Here is a 16,028-nt window from a genome sequence, read left to right on the forward strand (position 1 = left end):
ATTTTGGTGTTTTAGCCAATTTATTAGATTGGTGTTTGACCAGTTCAAAGAGCTTGAGGGGTCTATTCTTGGCGTTCCCCAGTTCCGATCTGAAATATTATTTTTGGGAATTGAGGATGTGCTTGTTGTAGGCGTTTCTCGCCTGGTGGTGAAGTTTTGGATGCGTAGCAGAGGGGTGTTGTCTCCAGATTCTTTCAGATTGCCGTAAGGCTCCTCTCCATGTTGAGGGAACCAGTGAACCAGCGGTTTCTGTCTTTGATTTGTGTTCTTTTTAGTTTTAGAGGGGCAAGGTCATCTCGAATGTTAGAGATAGACGAGTAATGTTCATTAAGGTCGCTGACCGTGGTTATGTGCGAGGGGGTGGGGGAGGTCAGATTCGCAGCGAGCCTCCAGTTTCATAAGGTCGAGGTTCTTGGGGTCTATGGTCCAGCTTTTGGGAATCACCGGTTGTGGTGTCTGTGTCTTGTGGGTCCGTGGTAAAATGAAGGGGATGGAGTGGTGGTCAGACCAGTCACATGGGTCTATGGAGATAAGCTTGCCTGAGGATTCCTTGGAAATTATCCAGTCAAGGTTGGCCCCTTTTGAGTGGGTTGACAGAGGGCAGGCTTGAGTCAGGGCTTTGTCAGTTAGGAGGTCTTTGATGGCATTGACGTAGGGATCTTTAGTGTCATTCCAGTGCAGGTTGAAATCACCCAAGAAAATCTCTGCGGCATTGGAGGAAATCTTAGTTGAGATGATTTCCAAGAGGTGATCGGTGAAAGGATTGTTAGAACCTGGAGGATGGTAAAAAAATTTGCAAGTTGCAGAGGTGTAATGAGTTGCTGCAAATGGAGAGTGCGAGGTATTCGCAGGAGCCGGTGGAGTCCGTCAAGAGTTCTGTGACAAGAAGGGAGGATCGGTAGATGCAGGCCATGCTTCCTCCTTTCCTGTTGGAATGTCTGTCCAGTCTGGCAATGTTGTAATGGAAGGGACTAATAAGTCCAGGCAACAGGAAGAGTATTCATTGAGCCAAGATTCTGTGAGTATAGCTAGGTCTAGGTTTTTATTCAGGATGAGGTCAGCAATCAGTGGCATGCTTGACTGCTGAACGGCAGTTGATTAAAAGAACAGATAAGGTGGGGGTCTGGTGGTTTGTCAGGCGTCTGGACGGACAGAAATACGAAAAACATGTGACTGGAAAGGCCGCTGGTTTGTGCAAATGTGCTGCTAAGTTTCTTATTTCTCTTCAATTTACTAACAGCTTATGTGTGAATGCGTAGTGCATCCCACTCAGCGAGGCAGTGCATAGCACTGCCCGCAGCTACTATAATCCGCGCAGTGTGTGGGCAGGGGCGGCAGAGTAGGCGCGTAGAGAGCATGCACCCTGCATTTCCAAACTCTGATCTCTGTTGCCTTCTTCTCTAGCTTCGCCACCGGCCAGCAGTGTAAAAAATCAGCGCGCCCCCGCCAACAACTCCGCCTGGGTGAAGAGAAGTGTCATCATGTCGAATATTATCATCGACCCAGATGTCAAGCCCGGAGAGTACGTCATCAAGAGCCTCTTTGCGGAGTTTGCAGTACAAGCAGAAAAGAAAATTGAAGTTGTCATGGCTGAACCCCTGGTGAGTGTGTTCATCTTGAAGACATTTATTATTTCCCCTATTATTGCAGAATTTGTTATCCGCTGTATCCTGTGTACTTTCATTTTATGAACGAGAACATATTTGAACATTACAGGTTATACAACTAATGCTTGCTCAAGAAGTTCCCCGGTACCTTTACCTCCGGAAAAGTTAAAATTGTATCTATGCATCTTTTCTAGCATAATCCGTTCATTATTCGAGTTTTTTATAATGGCGTCTTGGTGGGTTGTATGATTTTTTTTCTGTGTACTTTTTTTGTTAAAATCATTGTAGAGCGTTATTTTGTCTTTGGTCAGCTCTTCATGTGAGTAGTATACTAAATAAAAAAGCTTATATGGAGCTATGCCCGGCTCCAGGAATTTTTATTTGGGTGGACCACGGGTGCATTTGGGTGGGCCACTGCGGGCTTGATCTGTCGCATATATGTCTGGGCAGGCCTGTTTCAGGGCCCTCCTTTATTTCTTCTTAGTCTTACAAGGCCCAGTAAAACTCACTCTATTCCAAATCTCTTTTTAATGTTATCACTCTCAAAAAGCGTTTTTTCCATGTAATGTTCCTTTGATGGGAAGAGGCGATTTCTGAGGTGGGAGTATCAGGCAAGTGACACTCCTCGGGCTCCCTCTGTGCGAGCCTTCAGGGGGAATTCCTCTTCATTACTACCTCCAAAAGACTCTGCAACGCACTCCCTTACAGGCTTGATTTTCCACTACACCTCTCCAGCTCACCTTACCTCACAGATGACCTTGGGCACCAGCCCCATATCAGGCACCATCGGGCTCCGCTTTAATTTTTCCCGGTAAAAACATTAGTAAAATCACCTTCATGCTTGAAACATTGAATATGGCAGTAAATATAATTAGCACACACTTTAAAGTATGTTCCACAGTATCCCTTATGGTCCGACTGCTAATAAAATAAACAAAAACAGAAAGGCCATGACGGGGCCGGCTTCAGCGCCGCACCAATAACCTCTTTCTCCGTAAATACCTTTACTACCACCTCCCAACAATGCCCCTCATCCCTCTATGGCCCCCCTATTGACCTCTTCCTCCGATTCCCTCTCTGCCACACGCCACAAGTGCCCCTCTTCTCCCCATAGCCCCTCCCCCTTATGACCTCCTCCTCGGATTCCCTCACTGCTACCCTCCAACAGTGCCCCTCATCGCTCCATAGCCCCCCTATTGACCTCTTCCTCCGATTCCCTCACTGCCACCCACCACCAGTGCCCCTCATCTCTTCCTAGCTCCTCCCTCCACCCCATGACCTCTTACTCGGATTCCCTCACTGCCACCCTCTAACAGTGCCCCTCATCGCTCCATAGCCCCTTCCACTACCTCCTCCTCGGATTCCCTCACTGCCACCCTCCACCAGCACCCCTCATCTTTACGTAGCCCCTCTCTCATATGCATTTCATTTGTTGTATAGCGCTACTCATATCAGTGTAGTGTGTGTCAGTACTTTACACCACGCACACATTATACAGAGACCATGAATGATACTAGTATGTAAATCCGTCTACAGGGAATGTCACATAAGCCAATGAGGATTACAAGGTGTAGGAATCACATGTCATCCATACTGGTGGGCAGTATATTTTAAGAGGGTTTGGTCTGGGCAAACACAACCGTAGGATTTAAAGAGTATTCCATGGGGGTCAGCTTTACTGATAAAAATGTATATCTGCCAAAACATACTCTTTTCAGTAACATTAGAATAATGAAAGACAGGGGAAGTTCCAACTATAAACAAAACAAATGGAGGAGTGCCCCCTGTAGGCGAGACAGTGAAAGTCTCTGCGCCTGAAGCTTAAGGCTTAATCAAGCACTTGTGCCCAACCTTAATATAGGACATAGCATGTCCTTTTAGAAGACCCCTCACTCACCAACCTAGTTGGTGACATGCTTCATCATCGGGGTCCCACCCCGAAGGCCGAGTGCCAACAGGGTGTGCTACGACACCTGATTACAGTGGAGCGGGTATTTTGTCTTTTTATATGTGCAGTGATAAAAGGGGTAAGTGATTTAAAAAGGGCCAGATCTACTCACTTCAAGACTTTATTCCTGAGTGACTGGACACCTTGGTAAAAGAACTGTAACAACTTTGTCTAATTAAGTAGACTTTGGTGTTAAAGACGTGTAGTGATGATAAAATAGCGACGTGTGCTATGTGATTAAAATATAGGTCTTAGGTCTACATGTTTCAACCTCTTATGATTGTGGGTTTTCGTCAGGACCAAAAGGAAAAAAGTGAAAAGGACCTGGGTGGTACGCACACGCTAAGGTGCGCCCTGCCCTCGATCCGTGATGAATGGGAACACAAAATTGTGTCCCTACACAAAATGTAGTCTTCTCCCCACTCTGGAAGAAAAACCTGTGAAGGAAAAGGGGGGTGGGGATCACACAATACAAAACAAACATTGGTTGTACATATAACATATAGAATTAGAAGAAATTTTTCTCGCAGTAGGTAGATAGAAATGGTCGATTAACCGTACCGGTATCAACTCCATTCAAAGTGTATCCAGCCATTAGAATCATCAGTGTGTGGCTCAGATACTAATACTGCTCTCAATAGGCTATACGGCTATGTAAGCCTGTTGCTGGGAGAAAGTTTTGTGACTATATAGGCCTTTTGATTAGTAAAGTTTATTTGCGGTAAGCACTGTGCAACTAAAGCATATCGTGGTGAAAAAACGGCTATTAAGGGAGGTAGTGATGTCTCACAATATACCCATGTACGCCACATTCCCTTATCCCAGATATAGGATCTGATAGTACGTTTTTTAAGATGAAGCAAGATAACACACGGATATTCGTAAAACATTCGGCTTACTCATAGAGCGGTAAGAAACCGCCTCATGGGCGTTCGTGGTCCAAAGGCGATGCTCGCGTAATCTAAGGAGTAACGAGAAAACACGAGCGGAAAATGCGATGAGTGACAGGACGTCCTCTTGTGCGTAAAAACAAAATCCAGGGGGATCGTGTGAGGCCTGACTTACTTGCGGCTTCTGTTCCTTCGAATGGTAACCTACTTGGTTCCATCATCGATCCGCCCGTGGTAATCCCTCATCCTCAGTGCGGGAGCGTTAAAATAGTTAGGTGCTCCGCTTCCTGGAAGGGGCGTGGTCAAGCCGCTCACGTGTGTCGCTCAGCCAATCGGCGGGCCATTGTGATCAAACTGAGGCTTGGAACTCAGTTTCTATGGTAACCATGGGCGCCTCGCTGAATGATCGGGGGCGCCCTTGTAAACTCAGGATTACGAGGCGGATCTTGTTTGCATTATTATCCCGACGGGCGTGTATGCTATAAGTTCAGAACCAGAGCACCTGAGGCAAAAGAGTCTATAGGTGATGTTTGTTTTTGATTAAAAATTCCGAATTCAAAGGTGCAAAATCGCATCTTGTCTCAGAGTACGGGGCTTCTACCACAGTTGCCATTGGCAATTGGATAAGTATAGGGACCACATCAGAGAATATCACGCAGTGTAATCAGAAATATTTCTATATGACCAAATGGGCAGTGATAGCTCCTGAAGGTACAATTTGCAAGTCTGGGGTATATTTTTTCTTATTGTTGGTATACACTTTACCCCATGACTGAGTTCCAGGGAATATTGTCGTTTAGACCAGCCCTATGTGTTGACAGCCTATAGACCCATCTCTGTTCTTTTTCAAAGAGGCGTTGAGTCAGGTTGTTCCCTGGGCTTATCTGTTCAATGATAGTCCATTGTAGATCGTCCGGCGTATGTCCTGCAGTTAGATAGTGTTCTGTCAATCTAGTCATGGACTTCTTACACCTGATGGTGCTCCTGTGTTCACCTATACGTAGCTTGACTTTTCTGTTGGTCATACCAATGTAGTGCAGATTACATGGGCACTTAATTCTGTAAACTACATTTTCACTGTTACAATTTGTATGACCTCGGATTGTCCAGATCTTTCCTGGTTCTAGATTCAGGGTCTTTGTGTTTGTCGTGAAGGGACACACACTACAATTGCCACACTTGTAATGGCCTGTTACCTTAGGTAGTCCCCAAGCGTTTAGCACTGTTTCGTTTTGTACTGCTTTCATTATTGGTCTGGTGTTTACCACTGCATCTTTTATGCTTCTCGCTTTTTGTAAAGAAAAATGTGGTTTTTCCCATTGCCTTTTGCAAGAATTCAAAATCGACCAATGTTTATTTATCACCCTGGTTACATCGTTGGAAATCTTGTTATATGTGGTGACACATGTGAGTGGAGTTTCCTCAGTTGGTCTCACTGTGTTTTCCAAAAGTACTTCCCGGGGTTGATTGCGAGCACGTTTTTGACTTTTTTTGCAAGATTCTGTCCGGATATCCTCTGTCCTTCAGTTTTTTGGTGAGGTCGCTTGCTTGCTCTTTATAGTCCTTAAGTTGACTGCAATTGCGACGGATTCGTAAATATTGCCCGTACGGAAGATTCTCCCGTAATGGCCTAGGATGAAAACTTTCGAATCTTAGAAGATTGTTTCTTGCCGTAGGTTTGTAATGTGTTACAGTTTCAAAATTCCCATTCACTTTGTTTATGACCAGATTAAGGAACACCAGTCTGTTATGGTCCTTGACATAGGTGAATTTTAGATTGTCATCGCAGGTATTCATCCAATTGAAAAAAGAGGCCAGAGAATCTTCTGGTCCATTCCAAACTGCCAGCACATCATCAATGTACCGTCTCCATAGCAGGACATTTGATCTATAGGGTTTTTTTTCACTTAGTATATGTTTTTTCTCAAAGTCATGGACATATAGTCCTGCCACGCTGGGGGCAAATGTGCTCCCCATCGAAGTTCCGCCCGTCTGGAGGTATAGTGTTCCCTCGAATTCAAAATAGTTCCTTTTTAATGCAAGCCTTGCACATTCTAAGATGAAATTTCTCGGGGTTCTTGAGGTCCATTCTTCCTCCTCTAGAGCTTTTTCCAGGACCCTTTAGTGTTGCGTCCTGGGGAATGCTTGTATACAAACTCTCAATGTCGAAACTCACCAGGATGGTGTTGTTGTCCACAGTGAGATCGTTGAGTAGTTGTACCAGGCTCTTGGTGTCTTGAAGGTATGTACTCGTTTTTTGTACCAATTTCTTGAAGAAGACATCGCAAAAACGAGATAATTATTACATAAGTGAACCCAGGCCGGATACTATCGGTCTCCCAGGTGGGGGTAGTTTATTTTTGTGCATTTTTGTGAGCGTGTAGAAGTAAGGTATTCTTCCTTCATTTTTGCACAAAAAATCAGCCTCCTGTTTGCAGATATATCCTTCCGCTTCTCCGTAGTCTACTAGTGATTTTATCTCGCTGCGCAGCTCCTCCGTGGGGTCACTGGGTAATTCCCGATAGCTCGTCTCATCTGACAGTAATCTTCGGCATTCGGTTTGATATGCTGACTTGTCCAATATCACCACTCCACCGCCTTTGTCTGCGGGTTTGATCACGATTGTGTCACAATTTCTCAGAGTCTCCAGGGCCACTCTTTCCTTCTTGGTCAGATTAGTAAATGTTGTTTTCGGGGTCAGCTGCTCTACTTCATTGAAGACCGCCTGCTCAAATGTGGTTACTTCCACTGGGATCGTGTGTGGTGGTGGCATGAAGGTTGATTTCGTTCTTAGGCCTGTTTCATTTGGATCATCATTAGTGGTCATCTCGTCTTTATTTTCAAAGAATGCTCTTAGTTTTAGTTTTCTAAAGAAGGATGAAAGCTCACACTGGAGTTTGTATTTGTCCAAATTAGCCGTCGGGACAAACCCGAGGCCTTTGTTCAATACTTGTTCCTCATCCTTAGAGAGGGGTCTAGCAATACCTCCAATGCTAGTAGTAACTCAGGCAATGGAAGCACCAAACCGAGAGGAAGAGGCCGTGGAAGAATGCAGAGTAACTGGCCATCGTTTAATCCAGTACCGATGCAAGGCTATCCAGATCCATTCAACCCCCAGAACTATCAGATGTATGGGTGGCAACCACCACTCCAGCAACCCTTCTACCCACCAAATGCTTACAGACCGCCTTTTTTAGCCAGGCGCGGAAGGGGAAAGAGAAGACCGGGGAACCAAGGCAACCAAGTACATTGGGGATCGGAGGAGCCGGACACGAATCAACTTCGGAGCAAGACCACAGGCAGGACCCAGGAGCCGGAAAACCTAGTCACAAATTAAGCGACTAGACCCCTCTCTAAGGATGAGGAACAAGTATTGAACAAAGGCCTCGGGTTTGTCCCGACGGCTAATTTGGACAAATTCAAACTCCAGTGTGAGCTTTCATCCTTCTTTAGAAAACTAAAACTAAGAGCATTCTTTGAAAAGAAAGACAAGATGACCACTAATGATGATCCAAATGAAACGGGCCTAAGAACTAAATCAACCTTCATGCCACCACCACACACGATCCCAGTGGAAGTAACCACATTTGAGCAGGCGGTCTTCAATGAAGTAGAGCAGCTGACCCCGAAAACAACATTTACTAATCTGAGCAAGAAAGAAAGAGTGGCCCTGGAGACTCTGAGAAATTGTGACACAATCGTGATCAAACCCGCGGACAAAGGCGGTGGAGTGTCGATATTGGACAAGTCAGCATATCAAACTGAATGCCGAAGATTACTGTTAGATGAGACGAGCTATCGGGAATTACCCAGTGACCCCACGGAGGAGCTGCGCAGCGAGATAAAATCACTAGTAGACTACGGAGAAGCGTAAGGATATATCTGCAAACAGGAGGCTGATTTTTTTGTGCAAAAGTGAAGGAAGAATACCTTACTTCTACACGCTCACAAAAATGCACAAAAATAAACTACCCCCACCTGGGAGACCGATAGTATCCGGCCTGGGTTCACTTATGGAACCATTATCTTGTTTTTGCGATGTCTTCTTTAAGAAATTGGTACAAAAAACGAGTACATACCTTCAAGACACCAAGAGCCTGGTACAACTACTCAACGATCTCACTGTGGACAACAACACCCTCCTGGTGAGTTTCGACATTGAGAGTTTGTATACAAGCATTCCCCAGGACGCAACACTAAAGGGTCCTGGAAAAAGCTCTAGAGGAGGAAGAATGGACCTCAAGAACCCCGAGAAATTTCATCTTGGAATGTGCAAGGCTTGCATTAAAAAGGAACTATTTTGAATTCGAGGGAACACTATACCTCCAGACGGGCGGAATTTCGATGGGGAGCACATTTGCCCCCAGCGTGGCAGGACTATATGTCCATGACTTTGAGAAAAAACATATACTAAGTGAAAAAAAAACCCTATAGATCAAATGTCCTGCTATGGAGACGGTACATTGATGATGTGCTGGCAGTTTGGAATGGACCAGAAGATTCTCTGGCCTCTTTTTTCAATTGGATGAATACCTGCGATGACAATCTAAAATTCACCTATGTCAAGGACCATAACACACTGGTGTTCCTTGATCTGGTCATAAACAAAGTGAATGGGAATTTTGAAACTGTAACACATTACAAACCTACGGCAAGAAACAATCTTCTAAGATTCGAAAGTTTTCATCCTAGGCCATTACGGGAGAATCTTCCGTACGGGCAATATTTACGAATCCGTCGCAATTGCAGTCAACTTAAGGACTATAAAGAGCAAGCAAGCGACCTCACCAAAAAACTGAAGGACAGAGGATATCCGGACAGAATCTTGCAAAAAAGTCAAAAACGTGCTCGCAATCAACCCCGGGAAGTACTTTTGGAAAACACAGTGAGACCAACTGAGGAAACTCCACTCACATGTGTCACCACATATAACAAGACTTCCAACGATGTAACCAGGGTGATAAATAAACATTGGTCGATTTTGAATTCTTGCAAAAGGCAATGGGAGAAACCACTTTTTTCTTTTAAAAAAGCGAGAAGCATAAAAGATGCAGTGGTAAACACCAGACCAATAATGAAAGCAGTACAAAACGAAACAGTGCTAAACGCTTGGGGACTACCTAAGGTAACAGGCCATTACAAGTGTGGCAATTGTAGTGTGTGTGTCCCTTCACGACAAACACAAAGACACTGAATCTAGAACCAGGAAAGATCTGGACAATCCGAGGTCATACAAATTGTAACAGTGAAAATGTAGTTTACAGAATTACGTGCCCATGTAATCTGCACTACATTGGTATGACCAACAGAAAAGTCAAGCTACGTATAGGTGAACACAGGAGCACCATCAGGTGTAAGAAGTCCATGACTAGATTGACAGAACACTATCTAACTGCAGGACATACGCCGGACGATCTACAATGGAATATCATTGAACAGATAAGCCCAGGGAACAACCTGACTCAACGCCTCTTTGAAAAAGAGCAGAGATGGGTCTATAGGCTGTCAACACATAGGGCTGGTCTAAACGACAATATTCCCTGGAACTCAGTCATGGAGTAAAGTGTATACCAACAATAAGAAAAAATATACCCCAGACTTGCAAATTGTACCTTCAGGAGCTATCACTGCCCATTTGGTCATATAGAAATATTTCTGATTACACTGCGTGATATTCTCTGATGTGGTCCCTATACTTATCCAATTGCCAAGGGCAACTGTGGTAGAAGCCCCGTACTCTGAGACAAGATGCGAATTTGCACCTTTGAATTCGGAATTTTTAATCAAAAACAAACATCACCTATAGACTCTTTTGCCTCAGGTGCTCTGGTTTTGAACTTATAGCATACATGCCCGTCGGGATAAGAATGCAAACAAGATCCGCCTCGTAATCCTGAGTTTACAAGGGCGCCCCCGAGCATTCATCGAGGCGTCCATGGTTACCATAGAAACTGAGTTCCAAGCCTCAGTTTGATCACAATGGCCCGCTGATTGGCTGAGCGACACACGTGAGCGGCTTGACCACGCCCCTTCCAGGAAGCGGAGCACCTAACTATTTTAACGCTCCCGCACTGAGGGTGAGGGATTACCACGGGGCGGATCGTTGCTGGAACCAAGTAGGTTACCAGTCGAAAGAACAGAAGCCGCAAGTAAGTCAGGCCTCACACGATCCCCCTGGATTTTTTTTTTTACGCACGAGAGGACGTCCTGTCACTCATCGCATTTTCCGCTCGTGTTTTCTCGTTACTCCTTAGATTACGCGAGCATCGCCTTTGGACCACGAACGCCCATGAGGCGGTTTCTTACCGCTCTATGAGTAAGCCGAATGTTTTACGAATATCCGTGTTATCTTGCTACATCTTAAAAAACTTACTATCAGATCCTATAACTGGGATAAGTGAATGTGGCGTGCATGGGTATATTGTGAGACATCACTACCTCCCTTAATAGCAGTTTTTTCACCACGATATGCTTTAGTTGCACAGTGCTTACCGCAAATAAACTTTACTAATCAAAAGGCCTATATAGTCACAAAACTTTCTCCCAGCAACAGGCTTACATAGTCGTATAGCCTATTGAGAGCAGTATTAGTATCTGAGCCACGCACTGATGATTCTAATGGCTGGATACACTTTGAATGGAGTTGATACCGGTACGGTTAATCGACCATTTCTATCTACCTACCGCGAGAAAAATTTCTTCTAATTCTATATGTTATATGTACAACCAATGTTTGTTTTGTATTGTGTGATCCCAACCACCCTTTTCCTTCACAGGTTTTTCTTCCAGAGTGGGGAGAAGACTACATTTTGTGTATGGACACAATTTTGTGTTCCCATTCAGCACGGATCGAGGGCAGGGGGCACCTCAGCGTGTGCGTACCACCCAGGTCTTTTTCACTTTTTTCCTTTTGGTCCTGACGAAAACCCACAATCATAAGAGGTTGAAACATGTAGACCTGAGACCTATATTTTAATCACATAGCACACGTCGCTATTCTATCATCACTACACGTCTTGAACACCGAAGTCTACTTAATTAGACAAAGGTGTTAGTTATTTTACCAAGGTGTCCAGTCACTCAGGAATAAAGTCTTGAAGTGAGTAGATCTGGCCCCTTTTTAAATCACTTACCCCTTTCATCACTGCACATCTAAAAAGACAAAATACCCGCTCCACTGTAATCAGGTGTCGTAGCACACCCTGTTGGCACTCGGTCTTCGGGGTGGGACCCCGATGATGAAGCATGTCACCAACTAGGTTGGTGAGTGAGGGGTCTTCTAAAAAGACATGCTATGTCCTATATTAAGGTTGGGCACAAGTGCTTGATTAAGCCTTAAGCTTCAGGCGCAGAGACTTTCACTGTCTCGCCTACAGGGGGCACTCCTCCATTTGTTATGTTTATAATATTTACAGGGGACTAGGAGTTCTCACCTCACTTCTGAGTGAAAAACCCTCACTCTCCCATTGTTTTTTCCGAAGTTCCAACTATATCACAAAACAAAAAAGGGAAGTTCTAACTATACCATTCATGTTTGTATGCAGCGCTTTGGTGACAGTTCATTGGTCACTGTCCTATGTTAGAATTGTAACTTCTGAACTGCAAGTAACATAAGGATCTCTGACAAAGGCAGCACTCACTGAGCTATCCACATACAATACAGTTCATCTGCATTTAAAAACTACTTACAGACAAATCATTGCTCTCCAGCAGGATCATTAATCACCAACGTTATCTGGGTATTTTGTATTGTCTTATTGTTGTCCTGCATCGGCCATGATAATGATAAAAACTGTTTAAATGAAGCACACACGAAGTATGTGTCCTGCTGGCTCTGTGCAGATTTTAAAAAGAAAAACATTTAGTAACACATTCTCTTACCTACTCCATTAGTCAAACTTTGTGTCACAGCCTAATGTGGTAAACTGCTGCAGGGGTTAGGAAAGGTGACTAGGAATAAACAAACTTCTTTTCTCCTGTGTTGCATAGAAAAAGAAATATTAACGCAGCAGGACAGTAGGCAAAGGTTACCAAAGGTTACCGTTGTCAAAGAAAGGATTTGTCTCCTTTCACCATGCAGAGATGAAGGGGTGACAAAATAAAGCCTCACTAACATGTAAATGGTCTTTAAAGACCTGTGAAGTACTCCAGTGTGGCTGCGATCATCTCTTAAAACTGTGTTTATGCGCGCCCAGGAAGCTGTTTCGGCCCGGGCTAACACGCAGGACCTGTGCGTTGCACACCTGCCTTCAAGCCCTCACTGCGAGGGCCAGGGCTCCTGTTTGGGTGGGCCAGGCTCATGTTTGGGTGGGCCTGGCCCACCCAGCCCACCCGCTAGAACCGAGCCTGTATGGAGCTATAAAAACACTTCGAAAAAGCGATCAAGAGTATTAGGAATGTTTGGTGCTGGAAAAAACGTCTTTGGCCAGAGGGATCTGCAGTATTTCCCAGGAGCTTGGTGCACGCGGCTGCATGGTTTTTGTAACGAAGTAATCACCAGCTCGTGAGGCAAATACTACACAGAACGTGTTCCTGCTTCAGTTTTGTTCTCCAGCCCTTCCAGAGAGTCTTTCGAACTTAAGTGGCAACAATGCTTCCAAATAACACAATCGGAATCAAATGGTTAACTATTTTGTAGCCGTCTCTCCTGTGAAGACTGTGCTGCATTCATGTTGATCCACACGTTTTTTAGGTTTCGCCTCGTCGAAAGCTGCGCACCGCGCAGCTTTTCGGCGCAGGAGTAATCATATGTCTACAGTATGTGGCTTGGGAATCCGCCCTCTGTTCCATTAGCTAGCTCCATAAATGGAGGCTAGCCATTGTAACAGAGATCTGTCCGTCAAAGCCGGAGCAGATTCGTGGGCGTTCCGGGGATTTTTAGGCTTTTCGCAACGTCATGAAGACGTGCCCACTGTGGGCGTGTACTTTTTCTTTTTTTTTTCACATGGCTGTTTATTTCACTTGTTCGATCGTCCTGGTCCCGCATGGTTGTATCCCGCTGTCCGTCCGTCCCTCCCGCTGCCCGTTTCCGCCCTCCCTCCCGTGTTTGCCCGTTCCCGCCCCCCTCCCGCTGTCCGTGTGCCGCCCGCGCTATGCTGCTAAAACATAAAAGGTGCTGTGTAAGAGTGCCTCAATCTTTGCATTTGCCAAAGCAAGCGCAGGTTGAAACAGACATAAATACAGATACATAAGTACTGTATAAAGTCATTAGAATGCATGCTGTGGTTACAGGTACCGTGAGGTCACAAACGTTGGACTAGATCTGCTAGTTTTGTTTCCCAACCCGGAAGTCGGAGCATAAAATCAAAGCGCACCTAGACTGAGTGAAAAGGAAGCACACCCTTTGCATTCCAAGCACACTCTGCGAAACCTCCGGCCAGGAGGCCTCGATTACCCCCATGACCTTTCCGGTGCCACTCTCTCGGGAATCAGCCAGCCCTGGGCCCCTTAAGGCGCGCCTCGCCCACCCCCCGGCAATGGAGAGTTTTGTGAGGAAACATGAACTTTCTGGACTGCTTGTGGGACCAGATATAGCTGAACTCGTGGCCGCCCACGCCCCCGGAGACTGCCGAAAGCCCCAAGAGACGGGTCTTCACCGTCCTCTACGACTTCCAAGCCCGGACCGACGAGAAGCTGACGGTGAGCGTCGACGAGCAGGTTCACCTCGTCGCCCACGAGGGGGACTACGTGCTGGTCAGCAAGGTGACGGGGCCGCCGGGCACGGGGCTGGTGCCCACCACCTACGTGTCCTTCAGTCACCGCGAGGGCTTCTCCGAACAGTAAGTGCCTGATCCATGCGCGAGATCCCCGCAGTAGGCTCATGGTCGATCAGCTGTAAGAGGTCCACTTCACGTGGGACACCGCCAGCAAGTCCAGCTGTTAGCCGGAAGCAAGGGACACAAACTACTAATCCCAGAATGAAACTTTTGGTTGGCTAAAAAAATATTTGCTGTCAGTGGTGGGGGGGTGCTTAACAGTTTGGGACAATCTCTCTCTGAATCAACTGCTTATTTTAGTTATTAAAATCATGTTCGCATCATGTATTTATCATTGATGTCTTAAGCTATGCCCTCCCTCATGAGAGCACGTTACAATTGCAAATGTAATACTTTTAAATCATGTCTTAAAATACACGGAAAAGTTTTAACTCTAGCTCAAATATTCCAAGACCGATGTTCAAATAAGTCTCCCGGACTGTTTCAGTAGAAGTTACACTTACGCAAAACCAACCACCTGTTATGAGGGCGCGGTTCAAGTTAAGAAACACTCGGACCTGGGGGTTCTTCTTCAAACAGAATGCATTGTGGGAGTTGTAGTCGAGGGCTGCTTCTGTGAATTAACACACCCGAATAGAATTGATTGTTAGCAAAAGCCCAGCCTAAAAACCTAATTTCAAGAGATTTAAAGATTATGAAACAGGGCATCCAATAATCCTGGCACTAAGCACTCACAATTTAAATTTACGATTGTAAAATCTCTTCTGCAAGCCTAAAATGTGTCTGTAATCACACATTGCTTCTTTTATTTTGCATTCTCCTGTGTGTTTTGTGGGTGTGATGTTTTGCACTTCCGCTCTCTGAGTAAACTTACGTTTATCAAAGTTACGTTTATCAGACAGATGACTCCATGTTATCGTGGTCGCCAATTTTCAGTCCGTGGATTACAGTTAATAAGAATTCAAAGCTTTCATGGAATGAATGCTGTTAGCGCTGGTTCCCCTTACTAGAACCCTGGGACTAAAACATCATATTTCATGTTTATGAAATCGTAAACTGGACTTCAGTACGATCTTCCCCAGTGATATGGATAACCTTATCTAAAAGGGCCTTGCATCTGGAGTGTACCGAATTTCAGAAAAGCTAGTGGTAGGCTTAATTTGCGTACTCCTGCCTGTGAGTATGAAGTTACTTAATTTAGTAGACCTCCTACAGCTATTATGTGTTGTAGGAGAGTAGGGTCTGCAATCCTATGATCACCCAGATTTTTGCTTTTTGCTTCACTGGTTTACGACTTTCCCTGGCTGTGGGCCTGCTAATCAGACCCACAGCCTAGCTGTTCTCTCTATCCAAATTGTACTCAGGTACTGAATTGGCACTGGGCCCTCTCTGAGTCCCTGTACCCAGGGCTGAGGTGCACCCAGAAGTCTCCCAGGGGCTGCAGCATGTATTATGCCACCCCTGGGCTGACTAACCAAACAGACACAACTGGCTGCTTGACAGCTGGGGCAAGGTGGTGTAATCACCCCTTGCTTTAGATATAGTATTCCTATATCTAACCCTAAATGGACACACAGATCTCCTATCAGTCACTCCTATGGCAGGCCTTGACAATCCTGAAGGCAGAGTGCTTGGAATCGTGTGAGATGGTGCTCTGGCATGAGCTGAGCCTGTCTGCGGCTTTCGGGATCCATCCCTTAGCCGTTTCCATGATATCGCATACCATATACTCTTAAGTGCATTATAATCCTCGCGGTTATATGCCAACTCTGGTATCGCTTTATCAAAACATGTCGAGTAAGGTGTCATACGAATTGGAATACTAACCCCTCGCCAATTCTGGCGACGGGGTTAGCATTCCACCCTT

The 16,028-nt window shown here is 45.3% G+C and overlaps 1 protein-coding gene across 11 annotated transcripts in view; it reads left to right on the forward strand.

Annotated features, from left to right (window-relative positions):
* The window catches only part of FRYL (FRY like transcription coactivator), a 2,496,013-nt gene that overhangs the window by 313,684 nt on the left and 2,166,301 nt on the right, over positions 1–16,028 (forward strand). For all 11 annotated transcript variants that reach the window (XR_013608325.1, XM_078678213.1, XM_078678216.1 and 8 more), the window contains one exon: positions 1,405–1,601. Coding sequence is in view for 10 of the 11 variants with exons in the window: in XM_078678208.1 (XP_078534334.1) it covers positions 1,405–1,601 (197 nt within the window). In the remaining variant the exon portion in view is untranslated. The remainder of the gene's footprint in view (positions 1–1,404; positions 1,602–16,028) is intronic.

The sequence above is a fragment of the Lissotriton helveticus genome, chromosome 2_2 (assembly GCF_964261635.1).
Source record: "Lissotriton helveticus chromosome 2_2, aLisHel1.1, whole genome shotgun sequence".
Lineage (NCBI taxonomy): Eukaryota > Metazoa > Chordata > Amphibia > Caudata > Salamandridae > Lissotriton > Lissotriton helveticus.